General features: G+C 38.7%; 1 protein-coding gene across 1 annotated transcript; it reads right to left on the minus strand.

Annotated features, from left to right (window-relative positions):
• Nucleotides 1-1,398: 1,398 nt before the first annotated feature.
• LOC107599089 (influenza virus NS1A-binding protein homolog A-like) lies at nucleotides 1,399-14,989 on the minus strand. Its single transcript, XM_016290584.1, has 15 exons — nucleotides 14,771-14,989; nucleotides 9,727-9,989; nucleotides 9,412-9,536; nucleotides 8,672-8,841; nucleotides 8,471-8,546; nucleotides 8,211-8,384; nucleotides 7,331-7,456; nucleotides 5,186-5,293; nucleotides 4,111-4,237; nucleotides 3,799-4,023; nucleotides 3,593-3,714; nucleotides 3,382-3,508; nucleotides 3,037-3,168; nucleotides 2,703-2,876; nucleotides 1,399-2,628 (listed from the first exon to the last, which is right to left on the minus strand). The coding sequence occupies exons 3-15, from the start codon at nucleotides 9,520-9,522 to the stop codon at nucleotides 2,372-2,374; spliced, it is 1,929 nt and encodes a 642-aa protein (XP_016146070.1). The 5' UTR covers nucleotides 9,523-9,536; nucleotides 9,727-9,989; nucleotides 14,771-14,989; the 3' UTR covers nucleotides 1,399-2,371.
• Between the last annotated feature and the right edge of the window lie 9,364 nt (nucleotides 14,990-24,353).

Genomic DNA, 24,353 nt, shown 5'->3' on the forward strand with positions numbered 1-24,353 from the left:
TCTGATCCTGGTAGAGTAGACTACAATGCCGGCTGTTCTGACTCACAGCCTGTAAGTACGTTTTCATTTAAAGGATTTGCCACTGATGATTCAAACGCGAGTTTTGAGCAGTGTAGAATAGCACTTATTTGTCATTTCTCCGATCACAAATGCAGACATGGTTTTATGTTTACGCGGCGCGATGCAACGCAACACGTAAAAAGACAGTATAAGTCATTATAATCCGTAATTTTGTCCCCACTGGATGCAACAAATGCCTTGTTTATAATGGGTTTTAATGTTTTTGAATCGTCGCTCCGGGATACGGCCTGACAATATGGTAAGGGGCGTAACATTTCCGTCACATGCTTGAGGTATTCGGCCAATCACAACTCACTGGATATCTGGCCAATCAGAGCACACCTCGCTTTTCAGACCGATGAGCTTTGTAAAAATCGACGCCTTTCGCGGGGCATAGAGGAGAAACAATAATGTATGTGAATGTAATAAATACAGTATGTGGAAAATGGAAAAGTATGTGGAAAAACCGCATAAACATTTCATTACACCAAATACACAAAATAATGTTATTTTTAGCAACATCATATGACCCCTTTAAAAATGGAATAAGATAACACCCTTCAAGGTCTAGAGACACGTTTTTAAAATGCTAAATTATTATTTTAACTTTAGTGCCACGTTTTTAAAATGCAGCGTCATGTGCGAGAAGCAGGAAGCCCGGGAGCGCAACGGTCAAACTTTAACGGTCCGTCTAGCCCATGTTTACATTCAAAAATGGAACAATCAGCTCAGCTCACATGTAGCATGTAGTTCTTTGGTATATATTTAATGTTATGAGTTCCTCATCTTTATCAGTCCTCCTAATCTCAGTAGAAATCACAGGTACCAGAAGGTCACTGCAGTGACTTCTTGATCATGGCCTGAGTCCAATGGGTATTCAGTGCCAGAAAAGACCTATAATCCTTCTGGTAGACCTTGAGCTTGTGTGGCTTTTGGCCTACTTCCTGCCAACACAACTGACATGATTTATCTGGGATTAAGACAAAGGTTTAAGGTTATTATTTGTGAATGGAATGGAGTGAGGATAAGGGATTGTTGGATAAGAATTAACCTGTGTAATAAATGGACTGATAATAAACTATCCCATGGATCATAAAATACAGTAATCCAACATCATACCTAATGGCACAGAAGGAAAGATCTGTAAATTCCCATTTTCTTCTGCCTCATTTCCCTTCATTTGATCCTAAACTCACTTATCTAAACTGGTGTTATCCCACCAGAATAATGTAACATTTAATATAATCAGCCAAGAATTAAATTCTAGACATAAAATTTGCAAAATACACAATCCAGTTAAATGAAACATACTCAATACAATGCTGACACACAAACAGATAATTTTACAGATTGAAATGGTTTATTAGTAAGGAAATATCAGCTCATAACAAATGTGGTACAGAATTTTTTCCCCCGATTAAGTTTATTGAGAAAAACAAAACCATGGAGCCAAAAAAATTCTCAAAACGTTTTTGTTGCTTCCAAATGCTAAACACAGTAAATATAAAAAATAGATGGTCTGAGAAGCAAATGAGCATCACCTCACTTGCTTGAATCGGTCAAACAAAAGAAATAGTAACAAGGTCTAATGAGCAGAAGCACTGAAGCATGGTCGATTATACGCAGGTGAGTGTAACTAAACTGGCACTGATTAAAGTTTATTAACTTCATGGGTGTTGTGCGTCTGCTAGCTCATCCATCTATTGGTTACTTAGTGTATCAAAAATATAAAAAAGGCCATCTTTAAAGATTGGTAATTCTATGTCATTGCTAATGATACAAAAAGGAAAGCCATGTGTTTGCATGTTTTGTAAAATAAGGCTTTGTATAAGCGTGGAGCTTCAAATGAAGAGAGCTAATAAACAAAATAAAATAAAAAACCTATAAAGCAAACCTGAATCACTTCCTTGTTGGGTTCAACCAATCAATGCAACTTGCTGAAAATGGAGAAATTCAAAACTCAAAAAAGTACACTCAGTATGCAATAAATGTTGGCATCCTTAAAATGGAAAAAAAGAAACAATATATACAACAACAAAAATAAAGTATGCAATATGCAAAAGCTTAATGTTGCTTTCGGCAACCCCCAACAGACCACCCCCACCCATCTCCTCCCAAACACTATAAGAAAGGTCAGCCTCATGGGTGACCCCTGTAAAGAAGACCCTCCAAGACCCCCTGACACCTCAAAAACCCACCTGTCCACCCTCCCGCATACACACAGGACATCACAAAGCACGATTACATCACTAAGCCTGTTAGTTTGAGTGAGATAACCCCCCACCCCCATTGGTTCCCTGACCCCTGGCTCTTAGGAATTGGTGAAGGCATCTACACAGGGGCTCCACTCATCTGTTTTAGGGTTGTAGGCTTCAACCGAATTGAGAAAGTCGTTTCCATCAAAGCCACCAACGGCATAGATGATGTCACCGAGCACGGCTGCACCGGCATTGCTGCGTGGTGAATTCATGCTCCCCAGCATCCTCCATTCGCTGCGTGCAGGGTCGTACATTTCAACGCAACGCAGGGCATGAGAGCCATCAAAGCCGCCCACCACGAACAGTTTACCTGAGAAAGACGAACATCGTTTACCTTCTTCTACAAGCTGCATGTTCGTACCCCAGCATTTGTCCTTTGCTTACCTTCATGGACGGCCACTCCAGCTCCTCTACGGCCTATGTTCATTGGGGCAACAAGGGTCCAAATGTTGTTTTCTGGATTGTAGCATTCTACACTGTTCAGACAGTTCCAAGACTCTGCTCCTCCGATCACGTACATGAAGCCATCCAGCTCGCACACGGCAGCCTGATGCCTCCCTGTAAATGCACAAAAATAACATTGAGAACAGTATCTGCAGATCCATCTGGCTTTTTATCAATGTAATCCCTGCTGTACGCTTAAGCTGTGATCTCTTATGTGCCCAGAACCTCTGTGGAAGCAATTATAGTGATATTTTTTTTTGTCAACGTGACTTACTGATGTTTAAAGGGGCACAGCTGGTCCAGGCCTTGCTCACGGGGTCAAAAACATCACAATTCTTCAGACCTTTCTGTCCGCATGGATCTGATCCCCCAACAACATACAGCTTGTTGTTCAGAGAGCAGACACCTGAGGAAAGTCAAACAAGCAGTGATAAATCTAAAGCTATTGTATTCTCTTTATTGGATGGACAAATTCAAAATCTATTTGAAGGAATGCATAGATTCGGACAGAAATCGATATTTAATGTTATGGCCAATAACCAATATAAGGCTGATATTAAAATGATATAGTATTTGATCTAAAAACAGTCATTTTAAATGCTACAAGTGAAGATTTTACCTGCATTGCAACGATTGGTCCTGAGCTCAGGCACTTGAGTCCACTCGTCAGCACTAGGGTTGTACGTCTCCCCACAACTTAGTTCATCTGAATGGCCATTGGACCCACCCATCACATAAAGCTGACCCTGATTGGATAACAATAACTGTTTTTTTACTGTGCTTTTGAAGGCTTTGAAGACTTCTTAACACCCATTTGACCATGTACACACCATGAGCACGGCCATCTGAAATCGAGCACGTGGTGTCCTCATTGGAGCAATGAAACTCCAGCTGTCTGTCTTCATGTCGTAACATTCCACAGTCCTCAAGCACTCCTCCCGATTGTAGCCACCTGAATAACGGATCAGATAGAGTTGCTCAATGAAAGCAAGAGAGACATTCAGATGTTTCTATGGAATTTGTGCTGCCCACTAACCTGCGGCGATGAGTCGGCCGTTCAGAGCAGCAATGCCCAGGCCGGAGCGAGCATAGTGCATGGGTGCCAGTTTGTCCGGTTCCTCTTCCTGTGGCTGGCCCTCAAAACTCAGGCTCTTGGTCAGACAAGGTGTAGCCGAGGGCGAGGCCTGGGGACTGCTGCGCCCATGCAGAAAGATCACACACAGCATGCCGTTCAACACGGCCAGACACAGATATGTATTGTCTGTGGGGAGAGAAAGAGGAAGATGATGACTTTAAGGGACTGCAGAGAAGTCTTGACTATCTAAAGACATCAAAGGTGCAAACGTACTAGTGGTCTTCTCGGAAGCAATGTATTTCCACTCTGGCTTGCAGGAATGTTTGGCGGATCCAGGGGAGAGGCTGCCAGAGGAGCTGGTGCTCAGCTGTCGGTGTACATTCTCACGTGGGGGCTTCTTCTGCAAAGGCACAGTGCAGCTACAGACTCCGAGCCCATGGTCCACATACACAACCTCACACAGTCTCAGACCCTGTCTAGGCGTAAGCCTGACTCAACAACTTACCAGATGCTTGGCCTGCATCAGGTTAAAGAATATTCTAGGTTCAATGAAAGTGGAGTTCAATCGACAGCATTTGTGGCATAATATTGAATAACACAAAAACAATTTTGTCTCATGCTTCATTTTCTTTTAAAAAGCAAAAATTTTAGTTTTGGTAAGGTACTTACAATAGATGTGAATGGGCCAATTTTTATAGGATATGAAGCTTATAACTTTATAAAAGTCTTACATTAATTCTTCTATTAAAACGTTTGTATTATATGAGCTTAAAAGTGATTTAAACCTTTTACAGTCATTTTAGCCTTTAAGTTGTCATTGCAACAAAGTTGGATATAACGTTATACAGAAAAGATTAGAAAGCAGTTTTTTTTTGTCCACAGTCCACAAATCAATCTAACATGCATAATATTGTTTACATTTTGTAGCTATACTATTGGAACAGTGAGTATTTTAACATTTACAGATTAGCCCTATTTACTTCCATTGTAAGTGCCTTACTGTAACCATGATTTTAATTTTTTTTGAAAAGGAGGAACAAATGGAAAAAAACATTTGTGATAAACCACAGCATGACTCAGATGCTTTTGAATGAGCTCGTATTGAACCTTGGACTATTCTTAACCTTATATCGACATCAATCTAATTCTAATGTAAAGCCACACTATAAGCAGCACAAAAACCCAATCCACACACTCATCACGCACACACCCGTGATCGCTCCAACTCAAAACGCTCAGACTCAACAGCCCAGCACAACAAAGCAGCTGCTCTGCTAGCATTAAATCTTGCATTTGCTACGGGCCTGCTGCGGTCCAGCCTGAGAAGAGCTCGGCGCTGGTTGTGTACCTGCACAAACTGGATGTGGTCATCCTCAGTGCCGAACACCTCAGCCTGCCCATCAAGCAGGCTCCCATCGAGCAGCTTGTGATCGGCCGAATAGTACAGCATTTGCACCTGCAAAACACACAGCAACAACAGAACCCATGTGGCTGTCTCCATGACAAAAGAGCACCCAACTACGTGGGTCAGAGGAAGAAGGAAAGTTAAGAAGGGAAGGGCCAGCAGGGTTTGCTGCAAAATGCTGGTAAAAAAAAAGCTTCTTTAAGAATAAAAACACAGTGTTGTTGTGGATTCAGGACCATTTCGAAAGATCTTCTGGACTTTTCACTGCACTGAAAAGAGCAGAATGTGGATCACAATACAGTTCGCCACAAAGCATCTTGGGAACCATCATTTGTCAACAAGTTTGGAGAAGGAAATAGACAAACAAGCTCCGCCAGTGCATGTTCAGCTGTCATCCTCCAGCCATCCTCTCAGCTGAGGGGGTTAGTCAAGTCAGACGTCATCACACAAACTCCAGTACAACACTGGTTAGCTGTTTTCAACTTAACAGCTCAAAAATGAGTGCTTCATTAAGGGAAAAAAAATAATCTAGGATCGTCTTCAAGCTTTTTTAAAAACCAAATATAATACAAAATTCAGTTCAAATAACTGGGAAAAAAAATCCACTGAAATTGGATAAAATAGTACAATGATTGTAAAAACGAGAAAAAAATCTGTGCAGCAACGTTATTTAGGGATAGCATTTCTGTATATTTGTCTATGAGTACTTACAGATATATTAAGCACATATAATGGTAAAAGCAAGGTTGCATCAATGGTTTTTAAGTGCCCTGCACAATGAGAAAGTGTCTGAAGTCCAAAATTTTAAGCTGCCTGTGACCACTTGTGTACAGGTGCTGATGCCAATGAAACAGGACCAGTAGGTACTGCTGAAATAAAAAGAGGCCATTTGTGTATAGCTATAGTAGTGTTTTATAGATAATTGAATTTAGATTATTTTTTTTTTATATATATAAATTTAAAAACAATCGTGTTTCCATGACTGGCTGTTGCTGTCACTTCAGAGTACCTGTGCCCATCCCTGCTGGGAATATGTCCAAAAGCAGATTAAAAGGAACTAGGAACTGAGAGCGACTTCAGAACATCCCTCTAAGCTGCACTCAGTTTCCCCTTCCTTTATTTAGGATGAAACAGATTTGTAGGTGCGATCAGGAAGCCTTTTGTGAAGTTGACGGCTCTCTTCCTTTTCTTTCATTCGTACTTAATCAGTATTCAGGTGTATAATGTGTAAATGTAAAATGCCTTAGTTGTATAAAACATTCATATTTGTGTGCCAGTAATCTGAATATCTTGTACTGTAAGTGTGTGCATGAACAACATGCTTTGATTTACTTTGCATGCATATGTCAGTTACAGTAAGTGGACTTAATATGTGAATGTCTTGAAGTGTTCAATGCGGTGGTACTCAGACATTTGAAGTGTTATTTTAAATGATCTGTGTACTGTAGGTGAGTGCAGTTGTTTAAGAGACAGGAGCCTAGTGCTCGTTTCACCACAGCTCCCTCTCGTTCTTTTGTTATTTTCTTTCATTCACTGACTCATTACCCTGGAGGGCCCCAGTCTTGGCTTCTTCAGTCTTGTAAGAATCCTGCTGATGTTTGCTCTAATAAACCTAAGGAGAGATAAATCAGTGGGGAGGAAGAACTGTTAGTGTTGGTTCCCAGAGCAAGCACACTCACTCAAACACTCACACACCTGCTTAGAGAAGAGAGAGATGTCATTGGGACGGCAACATGTCATGTCACTCTCTGCGAGCAGACAGAGTAGCTGCAGTTACTGCACAGCACTGAGCATTCAGGAGGCTTTTAGTTTGGCTCACCTGGACTACCCACTCGCCTTTGCGGAGGGTGTAACAGCCCCATTCTGTACCTAAATGTATATTCTTTAAGGCCCGGGGTGATTTGTGGGTGAAGGGGGAGAGGAAAAAATATATATATATATGGAAGGCAGAGAGAACAAACCAAACCAACCTCTACCATTAAGATGGCTGGTGTGAACGGACCAGTTAAGTCTGTCAATAGGATGAATTACGAGGGGGAAGAAGGGAGGGAAGTGAGAGAGGAGCTCACAGTGGAGCGCAGTACCCACCTCCTCCATCAGTCGCTCCAGGGGTTCACCATTTTCCCATAGGCTGCGTTGCACCCAGCCAATCACCTTGGAGTACAGCTTGCCATTACTAGGCAAGGTCAAGTTATCCTCCAGCAGCACCTCCAACTATAAACCAGACCAAAAGAAAGCGTATTTAGCATAAGAGCACAATAAAGAATAGTACATGACCTGAATGGGTTAAAGGGTCATGAAACACCAAACTACTTTTTCTGAGTAGACTTTTTTTTTGCGCTATTTCCGTCTTCAGGGTTTAAAATCTACATCGTGTTGACGTCACGGTTTGTGACGTGGCAAAGGTCTATTGTACTCCGATGGCGCGTCGGTGTCTCATAATTATTCATGAGACTGCATGTTCTTATCTATGAGAAGACGCTTAGCTTAATTATTCACAACAGCATGTGACAGATGCTTCAGATAGTGATATTGCGTACATTAACTGAGAAACGTTCATGGATCGAAGGTGGGCGTTTGTTTTTGCTTTGTAAGAGTTCAGCACAAACGCGATTCATTCACTTAGTGAGTGTAACCGGTTTTCACAGCTCTTTGATGCAACCAATCAAAAGGCTTATATAAAAAGGCCGCAAAATAAGCCTTAAAAGTTATTAGAGGTGCAACGGCGCGTTCAAATATGTTTTCGATGCAAAGTGCAAATGCAAATGGCTGTGCATTTATTCGTGTTTTTAACTCAATGGGGCGAAATGAAACCGTCTGAAACAAACCGAAGCTGTGTGTTGCCCGTCTCCCCTCTTCCACCTCCACTCTGCAGCGCACCACGCCCACTTTTGTAGCATTTTTCAAAAATTGTGGTGAAAACCAACCGGTGCTGAGGGTTTTCATGAACCTTTAAAGGTCAGCTCACCTTAAGGCGTGGCAGCTTGAGGAAATCCTCTTGCTCAGACACGTCCAGAAGATGCTCCTGGATATAGCTGTCGATCTTGCCCAGCAGACACCCGTCTCCCATGCAGCTGGCAAAATTGCGATAGGAGATGGCACTCTGGGAATCCATCTTGGAGAGAAGATAGTCGCCACAGATCTGGGAGCAAGGACAGAAGAGTTGGTTAGTGCTTCATCTCAAGTAAAACCATCTCAAAAACACAAACACGTGCTTGATTAACCTACCTGCTTCACTCTGTCCATTTTGAGCCGTTTGGCTGCAGAGTAAACCTCCTTAACCAGCTCTTTATCTGCCTTCAACCTGCAGAGAGTAACAATAAATATCAGAAACAATCGGTTGCCTCAAATGGAAAGCCATTAATATGGTAGAAAAAGTGCCTTATGATGGCTCTAAATGGTTGATTGCAAGTTGTGTGTGTGTCTTACTGGGCAGTGTAAGCATAGTTGAGAAGGATTTCCACAGCCACAGGGTCCAGATCCTCAAATTTCACATGAGAGATACCATGAGGTTCCAGGTCGCTGTTAAAGATTTCAAACAGATATGGACTGCAACAAGCCAACACTGCCCGATGAGCCATCAATTCATGGCCACACACCTGCAAAGGTAAAAGGACAAAGGTTATGTCTATTATGACATTGTAACAAAGAGATATACACCATTTCTATTTATTTTACTGACAGGTAATAAATTACTTCAAATAAATCTGAATTTTCAGATAAGGTGCTTGGTCATTTAAATGTCATTGCCACGATTTTGGTGTTGCTATGTAGCTATTAAGGTGTTTTGGGTGGGTTTTAGTATGCTATGCTGTTGCTATGTGGATTTGAACAAATCCCAAAGATTAAGTATTAGTATGAGTTTGGCAGCATCATTAAATACCAAAACAAATATCCAGAATTTATATTTGGAACAAGAATGTATTTTTTTTAAATCGAAAGAAATTAATCTTGAGAATTAACTATTCAGTCTCTTAAGATAATGTTAAACCTCCCATTCAGTCTTTGAAATATTCGGAACACAGAGGGTTTGGCTTTTTCTGTCACAAGGCTAAAGGCCATTCAAAGATCCAGGACCTGCGTATAATGAACACACTCTTCCCTGAGTCATGTTTCAGCCTTCTCATAATGACACAGAGAATAATAAGGTTTAAAAAAGGGTGTGTTACCTGAAGTCTCACATCACAGAACTGGCCGTTCTTTCTAAGGGCGTTCATCTTGGCCACAGTGGAATCCAGGAAACTTTCATCCTCAAAGATCAAATATCCGTTGGGAATCATTTTGGAAATTAAGCCTTTTCAAAAGCAAAACAATAACATGCTTAAGTCGATTTTATGAATTTACCTCAAAATATCACCCACACACACAAATACAATGTATCACTCATTTTAGCTGCCAGCTAAAAAGCGGTCATAATCTAAAATCACTATAAATCCGTCCTATTGTGCACACACAACAGCTTCATGTATAAGTCATGTACTTACCTAATACCGAATGACGTACGTCTGGGAGAGATAGTTTACTTGGGAAAGCCGTAAAAGGCGCGAGTGAAGTAGAACCAAGAATGGGAGCCTTGGTCTTCCTTCACTACGAAGTGGATGGAAAAGGTAATGCCAGGCAACCAGTGGGCACGGCAGGAGGTCAGAGGTGACTCAAACTCTCAGGCTTAGAGTGACTGCAATCAAGTCCTCGCGTGTCCCGTTGGCTATAGACTCAAACCTTTTCTGTGTTGATCGTGCATTATAACCTGCAGAACAAATAACAAACAAACAAGGGGTTGTGATGACGGATTATCTCAGGAACACTGATCACATCAAGGGCCATTTCAAGAATGTCAATGGCCACAACATCTAATACTGATTTAGAATGAACCAACAGAAATGAAAGGTTCACATGTCGCTCAAGGGCAGAAATGCTGCCGATCACAGACTGACCCAGCTTTACGCTACTGATCGCTTTCATGGAGTTAAACATTCGGGATCAGCCTTCACTCCTTCTGCACAGACAGTTCAAATTAATCCGGATAGAATCAGTTTCATACAGACTTAATTCAACAAGCGGCCTAAATCTCAGGACATGCTTTTCAAACCCTCCATTAACCCCTCCCTCAGTCAGACCGTTTCAACAACACACACAGAGATTCTCCCCATCTTCTTCCCCAGTTAAGAAGGACATGGCTGTACCACACCCACATGCTTCCAGGAAATTTCCACAGGTCTTTCAAAGCCCTTTTAGCCAGCAGATGGACAACTTTTAGGGGCGGAGGATGGTCACACAACCAAAAAAATTTTACTTAGTCAGGAATTTGGATGGATTTATCACATTCCCACAATGATGTGGCTACAGCTGTGTGGGGATAGAAAAATGCAGAAGTGAAAAACAAATGAGCTCCAGTGTGTGGAATCCTCATGTTTTACATGAAAACCTGCTAGTATTTTTCCACTCACATCCTTTTATGCACTTTCATCCTCAGTGGACACAAATGCTCCAAACAGGCAGTGGAGGTCTTTGGATAATCTGCTCATTCTCTCTTGCTCTATCCTCCTCAGGGGTTGATTATTGAAAACAGCAATCGGAAAATGCTAGGCCTTAATTTACCTCATCATAGGGATGCTTCCTTTTGAAGATAAATGGCATTGGAGAAACACTTTCAAGCACTAGGAAAAGTAAAAAGACCACGAAAGCACTGAATTATGCTTTTTATGTGAGATCTCACTAATGCCCTTCCTTTTTCAACTGTCTACATTGAAGTTTATTCTTCTAAATATCACATCTAAGGTTAATCCAAACTCTTTCCTGCTTAAAAGTAAGCTTTTAAGAAGGATCTTCTTTTTTTTATCTAAAAACAAAAGAATTAAAATTAGATAAAAGTTTTAAAATAATTTTCTTAAACTTATTTTCAAGAAAACATGCAAGTATTTTCTTTTTTTTTTAATTTTCAGTAATTATACTTTCATAAATATAATGTTTTTGGGATTCACACCTCATTTTAGAACCTGAATTAACTTTCTTGACATTAAAATGTCACATTATTTGATATTTTATTATATGCATTGACCTTGACACATTTTTAGGACAAAAACAAAGTCATGTCATTGACTCTTAAAATGTGAAACTTTCCACTCATTGATAAGTCTGAACTGTCCAGTTTCAGGCTAGTGACCTTAATCTGAGTGGTTGGTCCACTTGGAGTGGAATCAGGGACTGATACTTTAAACCAGGCCATTTACGGGAAGGACAACAGACAAAGCCTATGGTGACATTGCAGCTTCAGACAGACTCACAAATCTGTCCATTGTGTAGCGACAACCACAGCATCCGCACACAATTACTGACAGAGCCGAGGGTGAAAACTGAAAAGACAAAAAGATGAGCAGATACTGAAATGCGTGGTGGCAGAAAAACTCTCTGAAAGAATCTTTTTTGCCCCCTCTGGCATGCAGTGAACAGTAAGCTCAGTCAGAAAGCGTGGGACTGACAGCGAGGCGAGAAAGAAAGAGGAGAATGGGTTGAAACACACAGCAACAGTTGTTCTATTGACTCTGCAGAAGTGCTCAACAGATAACCCAGACTGAGCAACAACTTAATGCATCGCTTAAGGCCATAGAAAAATTCAAACTAAGGTTAAAGAGGACAATGTGTTCCTTGCATGCATTTGTATATAGTTCAGCCTGCTCTTAGTTTACTCCATGACAACAAGCAGCATTTGCAATTATATTGGTCTTCATCATAAGACTTCTTTCTGGAAAGTCACGCTTTCTCTCTGGGATCTCCGCCAGCTCTGAGAAAAAGGTGAACTACATTAGTCAGCATCAGCGATTCACAGCAAATTTGCACCAGGAATCAAGACCTTGCCATTGTTAAGCCATGCTTTACAGATAATAATGATTTCAATTAATGTCCCTGCCTGGATGTCTAGAATAACTAATAACATACATCTTCTATAGAGCTGACAAATACCCCAATGTACCTTTGAGCTCATGAATGGCTTGATACAACAGTGAATTTGCATAAAATGTGTAGGAAGGGAAGTGGGTCTGCAACTAAAGAAACAATATTATGGCCAAATTGTTGTGCAAGATCATCAGAGGCTGTGGAAGAAAATTTATATCACAAAATCATATTCAGATGTGCACTAAAGTCTTGCTGTGTTTGCAGGGGTTACATAACATCTGGCAAAATCAGTGATTTATTCTCTTTCGGCTTAAACTAAAACACACTGCTACTCTTTCCATAAACCCACAGGCAGCAGAAGATCTTATGCAATTTAAATTCCTAATTACAAAGATGGAAAGAACACATATTATGACTGCTCCGTCATAATAATTACAGTTCAGTACTTTTTAATAGAATTAATTTTTTAACCATTTTGTGAATTAATAGATTACATTCTGAAAGCAAAGGGCAACAAAGCTGCTGTTTTTATCTTGGCTTCTTATCTCTGCACCTCTCTAATGAAACGCTAACCTTTATGCAAAAAGGTTAATGGGAGAACACAATTTAAGCATTGAGCTAACAGAGGCACCGGCTGACCTCATGCGTGAGAACAGGCTGGAAAACTGAATAATCCTTCACCAGGTACATAAAGAATGTTTGAAAGGGAAAGAGACCGAACACTGATTTATTTACAGTGGCCGTCAAAGACAATGTCTCTCAGTGATTCACATTAACCACAACATGCAATAGAGGGAAGGCAGTTAATTAGCCAAGTAATTCTCTAAAATAGAAATATAAAATAATAGATGTATACAAAAAAAACATCATCTTAACTCTTAGGAATCTATGCATCATAATACACAAGCAAAGGTAGTAGTTTAAGGAGCACAAGATTTGCTGCATTAATTTCCCTTACAAATGAAGCACTGCGGTGACAATTAGGTCATCCATAGGCAGATGTAGAGATATGGAACGGAAATGGATTTGTGAGAAGTGAAACTGCTGCTTTCTGTGACTTGCAAATGGAATTGTGAAATCATAACCAGACATTCCCCAGCATTTGTCATTCCCATATATTCTGCCTAAAAAAATCTCCTTTCATGTTTCACAGAAGTCATATAAGATGGAAAAATATCACAGAAGTTATACAGGAAGATGGAAAAATATCACAGAAGTTATACAGGAATATGGAAAAATATCACAGAAGTTATACAGGAAGATGGAAAAATAACGATCAACATAAGGATGAAAAAAAGTCCACAAAACCATAATTTTTGAGAACTGCTGCTTAATAAAACTGTATGCAGAATAATGTGTGAATAATTTAAACTATACAAACATTCATACAATTTTTAAAATCGATTAGGTTGCAGTTTGCTGATTTTTGTAAAATAATTTCTGTTTTTGTTTTTGAAATAAAAGAGTGATTTCAATTTAATATGTTGCAGGCTCATTTATTGGTAATAAATCATTGATAATAAATAATCAAATAATATTGGGCTTGTTTTTTAAGCTGTGGTTGCTTTTTTGTCTCGCGAGAGTTGGAAACAGCGCTTGCATCATACAGAGCCCGGACCCTTTCTTGAGCCTCTCGTCCAAGTCTACGGTAAAAATCCAAAACTAGGCCAGTAGGACTTGGTCGTTATTTTTCCATCTTCCTGACAAAAGATCAACAATGAGATAATATGTATGTTCTGCGTCAAAATGTACGAGCACTGCTCTCTATGAACCACACCAGTCACTTTTTAACCTTGACAAACTGCTCCGTCCTGGTTTTCATTTACGTTATGTCTTGGTCGGCATTAACGGTTCTTTTTAATGATGAAGAACAATTAATTTTAAGAATGGAAAAACGTTTACCCTGCAAGTAGACAATAATCAGGACAATAGCATAACCAAAATTTACAGGGCAAACAGCGAAATTTGAAAGTGTATGGAGCCCATTTTATAATTAAACGGGGAAAAAAACGACATGAATGTAGACTGGGGTAACGTTAAATGAACTGCCTGACGAATGAATATTGAATGTGCAATATTTCAGCGCCTACAATACTGTAATGTTAAATGCCAAATGGTGAAAATACAATTGCTATAACTGGAAAAACCCCATGTTTACTTTGTATATTTTTTATTTCGTTAGTATAATAAGCAATTCTTTATTTTAATTATCAGTGCTTCGTTAGAGACTTATTTTAAATGTACACTATTTTCATATGCATGAAACAAATGTACAACGTACAAATAGAAAAATCCAAATAAATTGAATATTTTTTTTAAAACACGGTTTCCTGCGCGCTGCAAACGTTAAACTCAAGCGGGTGATTCTCTGACTAGAGCAACGCCTGCGGTTTTCATTTCAAGAGACGCGCAGAGCAGATTACAACCATAGACTGTACAACGTAACGTTACCATATGGCAGTCGCGTGAGTAACGTTACATACAAGCGTGTATGTAATACAACATAGCAACGTACAAGCAAATAATCTTCAGATGTTGATCTTAAAATAAATAAAAGAAATGTGTAGTATTAACGTATCCTAGGAGGACAGGAGGCGTGAAGCTTCACATATTACTGATACGCTTGATTCTTACCTGATCTGTTTGACGGTAGACGATAGTAGACATATTTAAGGTCAATTCAGAGCTGTTGGTTGTGGATTGCAACAGATATGGCACGTTTCTGCGTCAGTACAGCACTGTCGTTCCGGGTCTCGAGACTGTCAGATCGGTGAGCGAGCTTTGACAGGGACGGCGCTCAGTTGATGCACGAGCTTAACACAAGCCACGGGGCCTGTCGCGTGTGACGTAACGCAAGAGCTCCGCCTGCGGAAAAGTACCGACGGAGTGTGAGGTGAGGTCGGGCGCTGGAATCAGGGGGAAACGGCTAACTAGTCTGGGTTGATACATAGCTTTTGAAAGTTTTCACTGCATTTATCCCATGTGCTTTATGCATTTCATGCTGAGTCATTCTTGAATAGTCTTTCTCCGACAGAGGGGCGTGGTCCACTAGGACAGTGAATCTCAACCTTTTGGCGTACCGGACCCCAGTCCAATTCAGAACCATCCTCAAGGACCCCCAGAACAAAATTGACTCATCTATGTATCGTTTGTGTCTTTGTGAGGACCAAATGCAGTCAAGTATTATTCAAGTTAGTTGACTTGTCTAGTATTTGGCCATATCATCAGCTATATTGGATTTTTCTTTCATGGGATCATGTCATGACAAAATATACAAAATTTATACAAAAATTCATACTTTATGCGGACCCCCTGGCCTTACGTCAAGGACCACTAAGGGTCCACGGACCCCTGGTTGAGAAACACTGCACTAGGAGACCTCAGTAAACTAAAAGGGGCCGTAGTTATTTTAATACAACCTATTAAATAATTGTAATTTAAAGTGCTTAAACTTGATTAAAATCAACGTGTAATTTTACAACATGTAAATTGACATTTCTCTATTTCTCACGTGAAAACATGCAGAAATTTCCCAAATATTTTCCCCTCAACCAAGGTTTTTTTTATGGAAATCTATTTCTACCATGGGATAAAAACAAATACTAATTTAAAAAAAGGTAATTGTGACTTTTTATCTCGCAATCCTGCTTTTCCATTTAATTCTGAGTTTACATTTCACAATAGCCTACTGTTTTTTTTCTGCCATGGAAAACAAAGATAATTGTGACTTTTTATCTCACAATTCAGAATTTTTCTCACAATTGCTGGTTCATATCTCACAATTCCAACTTTTATATCAGAATTGCGAGAAAAAAGGTCAGAAGTGTGAGATATAAACTCAAAATTCCAAGAAATTAAGTCAGAATTGTGAGAAAAGTCTTTTCTCACATGTTTTTATGTTTTTAACCCATGGTAGAAATTGGCTTGTGTAGTTTTTAATGATAAACATTCAATTTTTGAAACTTATCTTTTGAAGTATATCATAATTATTTTAATATTTTGACACTACTAGTTTCTGAGGGCGAGGCATTTCGAAAATATTTTCTTAGAGGACCTTAAATCGGGTTTAGAAGTGAGGTTTAGAGCCTCATGGTTTTGAAACAAACATTACCTGCATTCTCACTATAATTTCTTTTTTTAAATTTTTTTTTAGCCTTAGGCTTTACACACCAACATCAGTGATTGTAGGGTGATTATCTTTGCATGTGGTCACTGGCCAGTGAGCCTTTGCATATGGTCACAAATGAGTGAATGATGAGAGTCCTGATTATGGCTTTTAGATGTCGAGACCTCCAATACCATATCAAATATTGCACTCCTTCATCTCCTCATGTGCAAAGAAGCTTAGCTTTTCCTGTGATGCAGGAGTGCATGACGTCAGAGCCAAATTTTCTTCATTATTCTCTCTCTCCTGCACAGGTAAGACTCTCTGCCTTAGCCAGCGTTGTAAATCTTAATTGGATTAATGGATCAGCGGCACGACTATAGACACATGAGCCCAAGGTAGCACTAAGCTGCCCATTCTGTAACTGCCAGCCAGTGTAATGCACTGACTGCACAATGCCAGTAACAGAGACCCTAGAAACATCCTGGCCTTTGTGTGCAAATCCTCACCAACAACTGAACTGACAAGCGATTGTCGACATACGGATCATGTTTTTTAAAAACAAAGTTGTAGGCATAACTGAAGGACGGGATTAAACTGGAGATCCTGTTTACACACAAAGCCATTGTGGCCCTTTCAGGGAGCCAGATCAGTGTCTGTCCAGGGGGCCAGAAATTGGGCTTGTTCTCTTTGTTGTGGTATAATTATTGTAATTTGTGGTTATTTAAAGTGTTGACCCATTCATAAGCAGCATGACTGCTCATGTGTCCAGAATAATGCTGTTTTGCATCACATAATGCAGGATCCTATAATATATTGTTTATTAATTGTTATTAATAATTGTTATTTTTAAATACTCACTGTGACAGAAGTCACTGAATGATTTTAAATGGTCATATTTGTAACATGTAAAAAAAGTTGACAGATACCTCCATATGTAATATGCGTGTGAATTTGTAATAATAAATCTAATCAAAAATACAGCAATTACATGACATACTATTTGTGCCCTTTTGTTTATATAGTTCATGAGAGCAGATATGAAGCATATGCACCACCCTCCAGAACTTTTTGAGGCTGATGATATTTGTAGTGTCAGCTTTGCCCTAGCGCAATGTTCTTGTCCCCTCAAGTTTCAAACAGATACACGACCAATCTGAATCCTCATGTATAATTGGTTCATTTAATCACATTGTGTACATGTGTGTGTGTGTGTGTGTGTGTGTATGCACATGGGTATTTAGCTCGTCTGAAATCCTCAGGCTCAGTCTACTGGCACAGATGTGTTCTGACAGCAGCAGTATTAATATTTCATGTGAGAGGCAACGTCTTGCAACTGCAACTAACACGTGAGGCGTATGGGGAATGTTACATCACCAAAAAAATAAAATAAATAAATCTTTGTTTAGCAGAAGGAGTGCTCTAAAAGGAAATATGACTGTGAGGAATGGAAAAACTTTTGCAAGTTATTGTCACAGTTGCATGCTAGATGTTTGAGTGTGATTTCACATTCATAAAACAGTTTACATAATAATGGTTTTATGAACCATTTACTTCTTGAATGAAGCCCAAGAAATTTCTGTGCCACTAACACCACCAAGTGAATTCCAGAACAGTCCCTCTTTCTTCCATTAGTTCCAAAAAACAAATGGCTTCGCCTCAAAGTCATGCTGTTAGTTCAGCCAGTGTTGCCATTTTGAGCTTGTCAGGATGCTCAAATAAAAAGCAATGTTTGATGACGCCACAGAGCCAGTGTTTATATTTTTTAGGGAAATCAACCTGCAAGTTCTAGTTGTCACTGTACATTAAACTATCATGAGAGAAATGTTTTAAACATTTAACATTTTTGTATTTAATTAGTATAATTAACAAGTATTAGTCTTTAAGGCTAAGATTTCATATAAAATGTTTTAAAATCTAAAATATTAGGCACTTTATTTTTAAGCATAATTGCAGATTCAAAACGATTATGTTCACATATGCGTAAACCAGTTTAGTAAAACTAGGTCATGTACTGTATGAAGACATATACATAATTAATGCATGCTTACATATTGTACTGCACTCTTAGAGAAGCTGCATGGCTTGTCTGTATTTTCTGTGTTGAAGTGTAATGGTGTCACTATCAGATGAATTAAATGGAATGCTGAGGGATTTAATACACAGCAGATTTGCAGTACGAGTCATTCTTGCTGAGTAAACCTTCATGTTTTCTATACAAGTTCATGGCTTACATTATTGTGATTGTGTCCCCATTAAGTCCTTTTTTAAATTAATACTTAATATATACACACAATGAGTGATGTCCTAGATGGAACATAATAACTTTCCAGGATGTACTGAAGATCTCATCCATGTCTGTAATATCCCTATGTATAATAGCAGTTCATAACATGTTTTTAACAATCTCCCTAAAGTAACTCATCATAATACATAATAATAGAGTTGCAGGCATCCTGTCTGCTAGCGTCTAATACTGCAGCCAGGACATTCATTCGGCAGCAACCGCTATCTTGACACATTTATTGTTCATATTGAGCAGTTGGAATGTAGCATGTCTAATTTCATTATTCTGCAGGGCTGCATTATTCACTTAGTATTTTATTGAAGATATCCCAGTAATCATAACAAAATGAACCTGCTCACGTCATTTACATATCTTAACATCATTATTTGCAGATTAAGAATTTCTCATAAATTTTTTTAGGAGTCTGTATAAGCTTATACCAGTAGTCTAGTTTATTAATAAAAATTAGAATGAGCTGATGGCAGTTTTATTCTCAATTCTACTAATGATTGCATATCCTCTATATAGAGTAGAAGATTCTTTAACTGGGTCATAATTGCTTAAAAAATCTAAATAAATAAATCTAGGTAAGTCATTATTCATAGTTTAAAAATATTTCAATTAAAATCTGTTTGCATTAACTATATTGTTTTTATATTCAAATGTTATATTAACAGGGGACATTAAGAATGAACAGTAGCTGTAGGGAGAGAGGAGCATAGCAACTGAGTGTATGTGAGTGTTGGTTTTCTGGCATGCGTCTGTGTTTGCATACAAGTATTTGTTTAGCCTGTATTTGATATCAGCCTTTGCACTTTTATCATCCCCCATTCTTCAGTGGAAACTAATTATTTCTCTAAAAATAGTTGTTGAGTTGTAGTCACTGTTAACTTCACACTTAAAAAAGAATTTGCATTAACTATTGTTTTTATATTCAAATGTTATATTAACAGGGGACATTAAGAATGAACAGTAGCTGTAGGGAGAGAGGAGCATAGCAACTGAGTGTATGTGAGTGTTGGTTTTCTGGCATGTGTCTGTGTTTGCATACAAGTATTTGTTTAGCCTGTATTTGATATCAGCCTTTGCACTTTTATCATCCCCCATTCTTCAGTGGAAACTAATTATTTCTCTAAAAATAGTTGTTGAGTTGTAGTCACTGTTAACTTCGCACTTAAAAAAGAAATACACACGCACATATATATATATATATATATATATATATATATATATATAATTATTTTTTTGAATCTGTTAATTCACAAGAACTGTCCAAATGAACCAATAGACTAGAATGAATTGGACCTTCCAGTGCGACATATAAGAGATGACCATTTAAGATAAACTGATTCAATAGAATGAATAGGACGTTACTGCACTGCATATGAGAATGGGATTTGCTTTCAAATGAACTGGTTCATTAGAAAAGATCGAACTATGAGAGGGAGAGCACACAGAGTTTAATTACCTCAGCTCAGTCTAATCGGCAGTGAAGTTGCACGTGAGATTTAGTGTCCGTTTGAAAAAAAGTGGCTTGTTAATTAAACAGCTACACTATTTTTACAAAAGCTGAGCTAACACTGCCAAAAATGCAGTTAAGTTTTACTTATTATTCCCCAACCATCATAGCATATAAAACGCTGTCTGTTTAGTCATTCACTGGGAAGCAGCTCAGCTTCCTCAGGTTTCAGACAGAGCCTGTGTCTGTCTCTTTTTTTGTGGTTATTTGTCTAGTTTATTGTGTCCACTTTCCCTCAGATGCCCTTGGTCCAGCCAGCATCCTTCTTCTACTCAACCCCTCCCTTTACCATTGACTGGTAAGTAGGTCAGAAATTTGCTCACACACTTTAGAACTGTGCTGCTCGCTGTTGGCCATGAGCCACCAGACGTGTTTACTTTACCAGACCAGTATAGTAGTACTAGAGAAACTTCACCTACAGAAGAACATTGAGGTGAGAAATGTCTGATTCCCATTAAGAGCTCCATATCTTCATGAAGAAAGAACTTTTGTTTTTTGCTATTTAGATTTTGTTGTGCTCATTATGTCTGAGAACGCACACAGCCGCCAAACCTTTAATTCAATTACAAATTCTCTCGCCTGCCATCTTTATTATTTGTGTACTTTCTCCCTCTCTTTCTTCCCACATTCGCTCGCTCACCCCTTTTCTTGATGTTCCCTGTTGTTCATGAACTACTTGAACTTGAAATTCATTAACGTTAACATGACAGTCCTATTAAATGCCCATGGGATTTTACAAAGGATTTGTTATTCATTTAATTCGAATTACATTCCTCCATTCACATGTCCCAACATGACAGGATTTTGGATATTAAAAGATTGTGTTCACAGTTATGTATTTGCATATTTACCAGACTGAATGGTATGAGATTAAATTGGTCAGACATAATCTATTTGTATTAGACGAAACTGATGCTTCTCAGATTTTCTTGTTTTAGTTAGGTTTCGTATTTTGACAGAAATAATTTTTACACTTGTCAATATTTTGTCATGTCATTATTCATTCAATTGAACTTAATTTGCAACTAATTTTAGTCAACAAAACATTTAAATAAAATTGAATTGCACAGTTAAACTAAATATTCAAACATTTTATATATTATTAATGCATTTTATATATTTAGTCATGTATCAGCATTTAATAAAATCAATCAAATAGTTGTTTAACATAATTTTAACACTATTCCCAGAAATGGCAGTGTTTAGGAAAACAATATGTGACATTTGGTGACGCTATAGTAACATGGTTAATCTTTAAAGATCAAATGCAACTCATGTTACTTGATCTAAGCCTTAGTCCCTTTTCTAAATTCCTAGTTGACTGAAATTCCTTGGATTACTGTTGGAATATTTGTTTGTCCAAATCTCAGTGGTGTGTTTAGATTTCATGCTCCATTGAAAGGTGTCCTATATCTATCAGTGCTCAAAGCAGCTGTTAAGACCAAACTGGCACTCATGTTTAGAGCACACCATGATCAACTCAGGGATCAAGTCAGTCAAACCGAAGCTGATTGTAGAAATTGCACACTCAAGGAAATTAGGAATTCATCGGTATTTGTACTAAGAGTTCAGCAGTCCATCCATTGACACACTTGTGCTTGTGATCAGCCATTTACGCAATATGTTACAGCACTGGTCACTTTCTATCCAACCAGATAAATCAATGTTCAATAGGAGGACCAGCCAATTCTATGGTTACCCAATATAGACGTCATTCCCCATCTCAGAGAGGGTGAGGTTAGATCATGTGGTGAGTGGTTATGTAATTCAGGATGCCACATGTGCACAAACACAGAAAATGCTTTCTCAAATGTAGATCAGCGTACACTCTGGAGTACATTCATTTAGAGCATTGAATCAACATGATACATAACGTATATTTCATAAGCACGTTTAGTAAGCTAAAGCCACCACATTGTGTCATCATTCATTTTAAATGAATGTACATTCCTGTACATTCACTTTATATGAGAGCTTCTAAATTAGGTTGTGACTAGTTTAGTGAGTTGGAAACGGAGAAGGAAATAATAACTATACTCCTCAATAGCCCTAAATTTTGATTAAGAGTGAGGCCACAGTTAAACACATTTTGGTCTTTAATGTTGTTTTTCAGGTCCTGTTCACCTGCACACCCTTGAAAAAAAACACATCTCTATAACTTGGATGTTAGATAGATTATTAATAGGAATAAGTAACAAGATTTTTTATTTCTCGTGAAAAAATATATTTGGTGCTTGATACAACTGGCAGTTGCAGTGCAGTTGCTAAGGTGTTGTAAGTGGTTGCTTGCTGGCAAAGTCAAAAATATTCTTATTCCTCTTGTTTTTATTTTTCCATACATTGTAAATCATGTTGCTCCTCAACAAGCAGCACAATTTTAATTCATGTGAGACATACATTTTACTCGCTGAATTTTAATAAACACACTGTGTCCTAGCAAGGGTTGACATGATAAAGCACCAAGCAATAAATGTTCCTTCATGTAAATCTTGTTTCTATGTCCATGGTGTCACGGGTAGCCCCGCCTTCTGCGAAATGTCATTGGTCCAAAATCCTGCTCCTCATAACTATACATTATACATTAGATAGCTACTGACTGGCTGAGATTGTGTCACTTTGCACAGCAGGAAGTGCACACAGGAAGTGGTTTGAAAGAGTTTTAATGCTGCTTTCTATGACTATTTTTGTAATGAGATTTGTGGCCTTCATGCTCAACCCAGCATTAAAGGGCATCAACTGATCTCAAACAGGTAATGTAAACATTTAACTGCTCCAGTTACACTGAACCAATTAGGCTACCTGTTTGCTGAGTTATGAATGAGACCTAAACTCTGGAACTGCTTAAAGCCTCTGGCTCAGGGTCATATCTGTGCAACATGTGAGTCCCTCTGACTGATCCGGCTCCAGACTAACAGCAAATAGTGGGCACCGTGTCAATAAAGAGATTAACTTTTAACCAGAATTTGACTAGTTGAAAGGCTGCCACATCTCTGTGACCCCTTATATCTCCTGTCGAGTCAGCGGAATTTGTGAGTTTGATAGAATCGTTCACTGATAGCAAAAAGCCAGCAATGGTTTGGCCAAAGTATCTTTGATTGGATGAAAAAGCCTGTTCATTTGCTTAGTCTTTGTGAATAAGCTGCTGCCATGAAAAAGGACCAGAAAAACAGCAGCCCGACTCTCGTATGAATGCCTGCGTTCCTGTTTGTGAATGCACACTGCATATTGTAGTGGTAGAAGGGAGGTGCCATATATCGGAGCAAGATAACTTCTCATGCTCTCATGATCATATTATGTGCTTTCTGAGAACTGAATGGTCAGTAACACATTACGATTGACTAGAGATGAGATATAATTTTTCTTAATTTTATTGGCACAGTAGGCTATACAGGTGCATCTCAATAAATTAGAATGTCATGGAAAAGTTCATTTATTTCAGTAATTCAACTCAAATTGTGAAACTCGTGTATTAAATAAATTCAGTGCACACAGACTGAAGTAGTTCAAGTCTTTGGTTCTTTTAATTGTGATGATTTTGGCTCACATTTAACAAAAACCCACCAATTCACTATCTCAACAAATTAGAATACTTCATAAGACCAATATAAAAAAACATTTTTAGTGAATTGTTGGCCTTCTGGAAGGTATGTTCATTTACTGTACATGTACTCAATACTTGGTAGGGGCTCCTTTTGCTTTAATTACTGCCTCAATTCGGCGTGGCATGGAGGTGATCAGTTTGTGGCACTGCTGAGGTGGTATGGAAGCCCAGGTTTCTTTGACAGTGGCCTTCAGCTCATCTGCATTTTTTCGTCTCTTGTTTCTCATTTTCCTCTTGATAATAGGAAAATGAGAGACATACATAAGACGCTTCAGGTCTAGTGAGTTTGCTGGCCAGTCAAGCACACCAACACCATGGTCATTTAACCAACTTTTGGTGCTTTTGGCAGTGTGGGCAGGTTAATACAATAAGAAAAAGTATTTTTTTTAAGTGCATTTCGTTTTTTGGACCTCGCTTCACTTTTGGATTATTGGATTGCTTTGAAAAGATGCACATGCTCATTAAGTCCAGAAAAACGTAGGCAATCAATGTGCTGTTATCTGCTCTAGCATTAGTGACTCTCTAAACAGGCTTTCTCATTTAGAAATCATTTTATGATGTCTTTCTCTCTCCCTCCCTCCCTCTCTCTCTCTCTCTCTCTCTCTCTCTCTCAATGGAAAGTGTTGTTCACGTAGGCAAATTTCTCTCACAACTCTCTACTGTCTAAAGTTTCTGTCCTTCATCAAATGTCACCATGTTTTAAAC

Source organism: Sinocyclocheilus grahami, unplaced genomic scaffold, assembly GCF_001515645.1.
Source record: "Sinocyclocheilus grahami isolate Dianchi unplaced genomic scaffold, SAMN03320097.WGS_v1.1 scaffold260.1, whole genome shotgun sequence".
In the NCBI taxonomy this organism is placed as follows: Eukaryota; Metazoa; Chordata; class Actinopteri; order Cypriniformes; family Cyprinidae; genus Sinocyclocheilus; species Sinocyclocheilus grahami.

Bases quoted from the DNA above. Each gene is read 5' to 3' on its own strand.
- LOC107599089 (XM_016290584.1), bottom strand. From the start codon at position 9,522: ATGATTCCCAACGGATATTTGATCTTTGAGGATGAAAGTTTCCTGGAT. The intron at 8,547-8,671 runs GTAAGACACACA...TACTCTCTGCAG, and splicing joins AACTATGCTTACACTGCCCA to GTTGAAGGCAGATAAAGAGC. The intron at 4,238-5,185 runs GTACACAACCAG...GTGCCTTTGCAG, and splicing joins ACCACATCCAGTTTGTGCAG to AAGAAGCCCCCACGTGAGAA.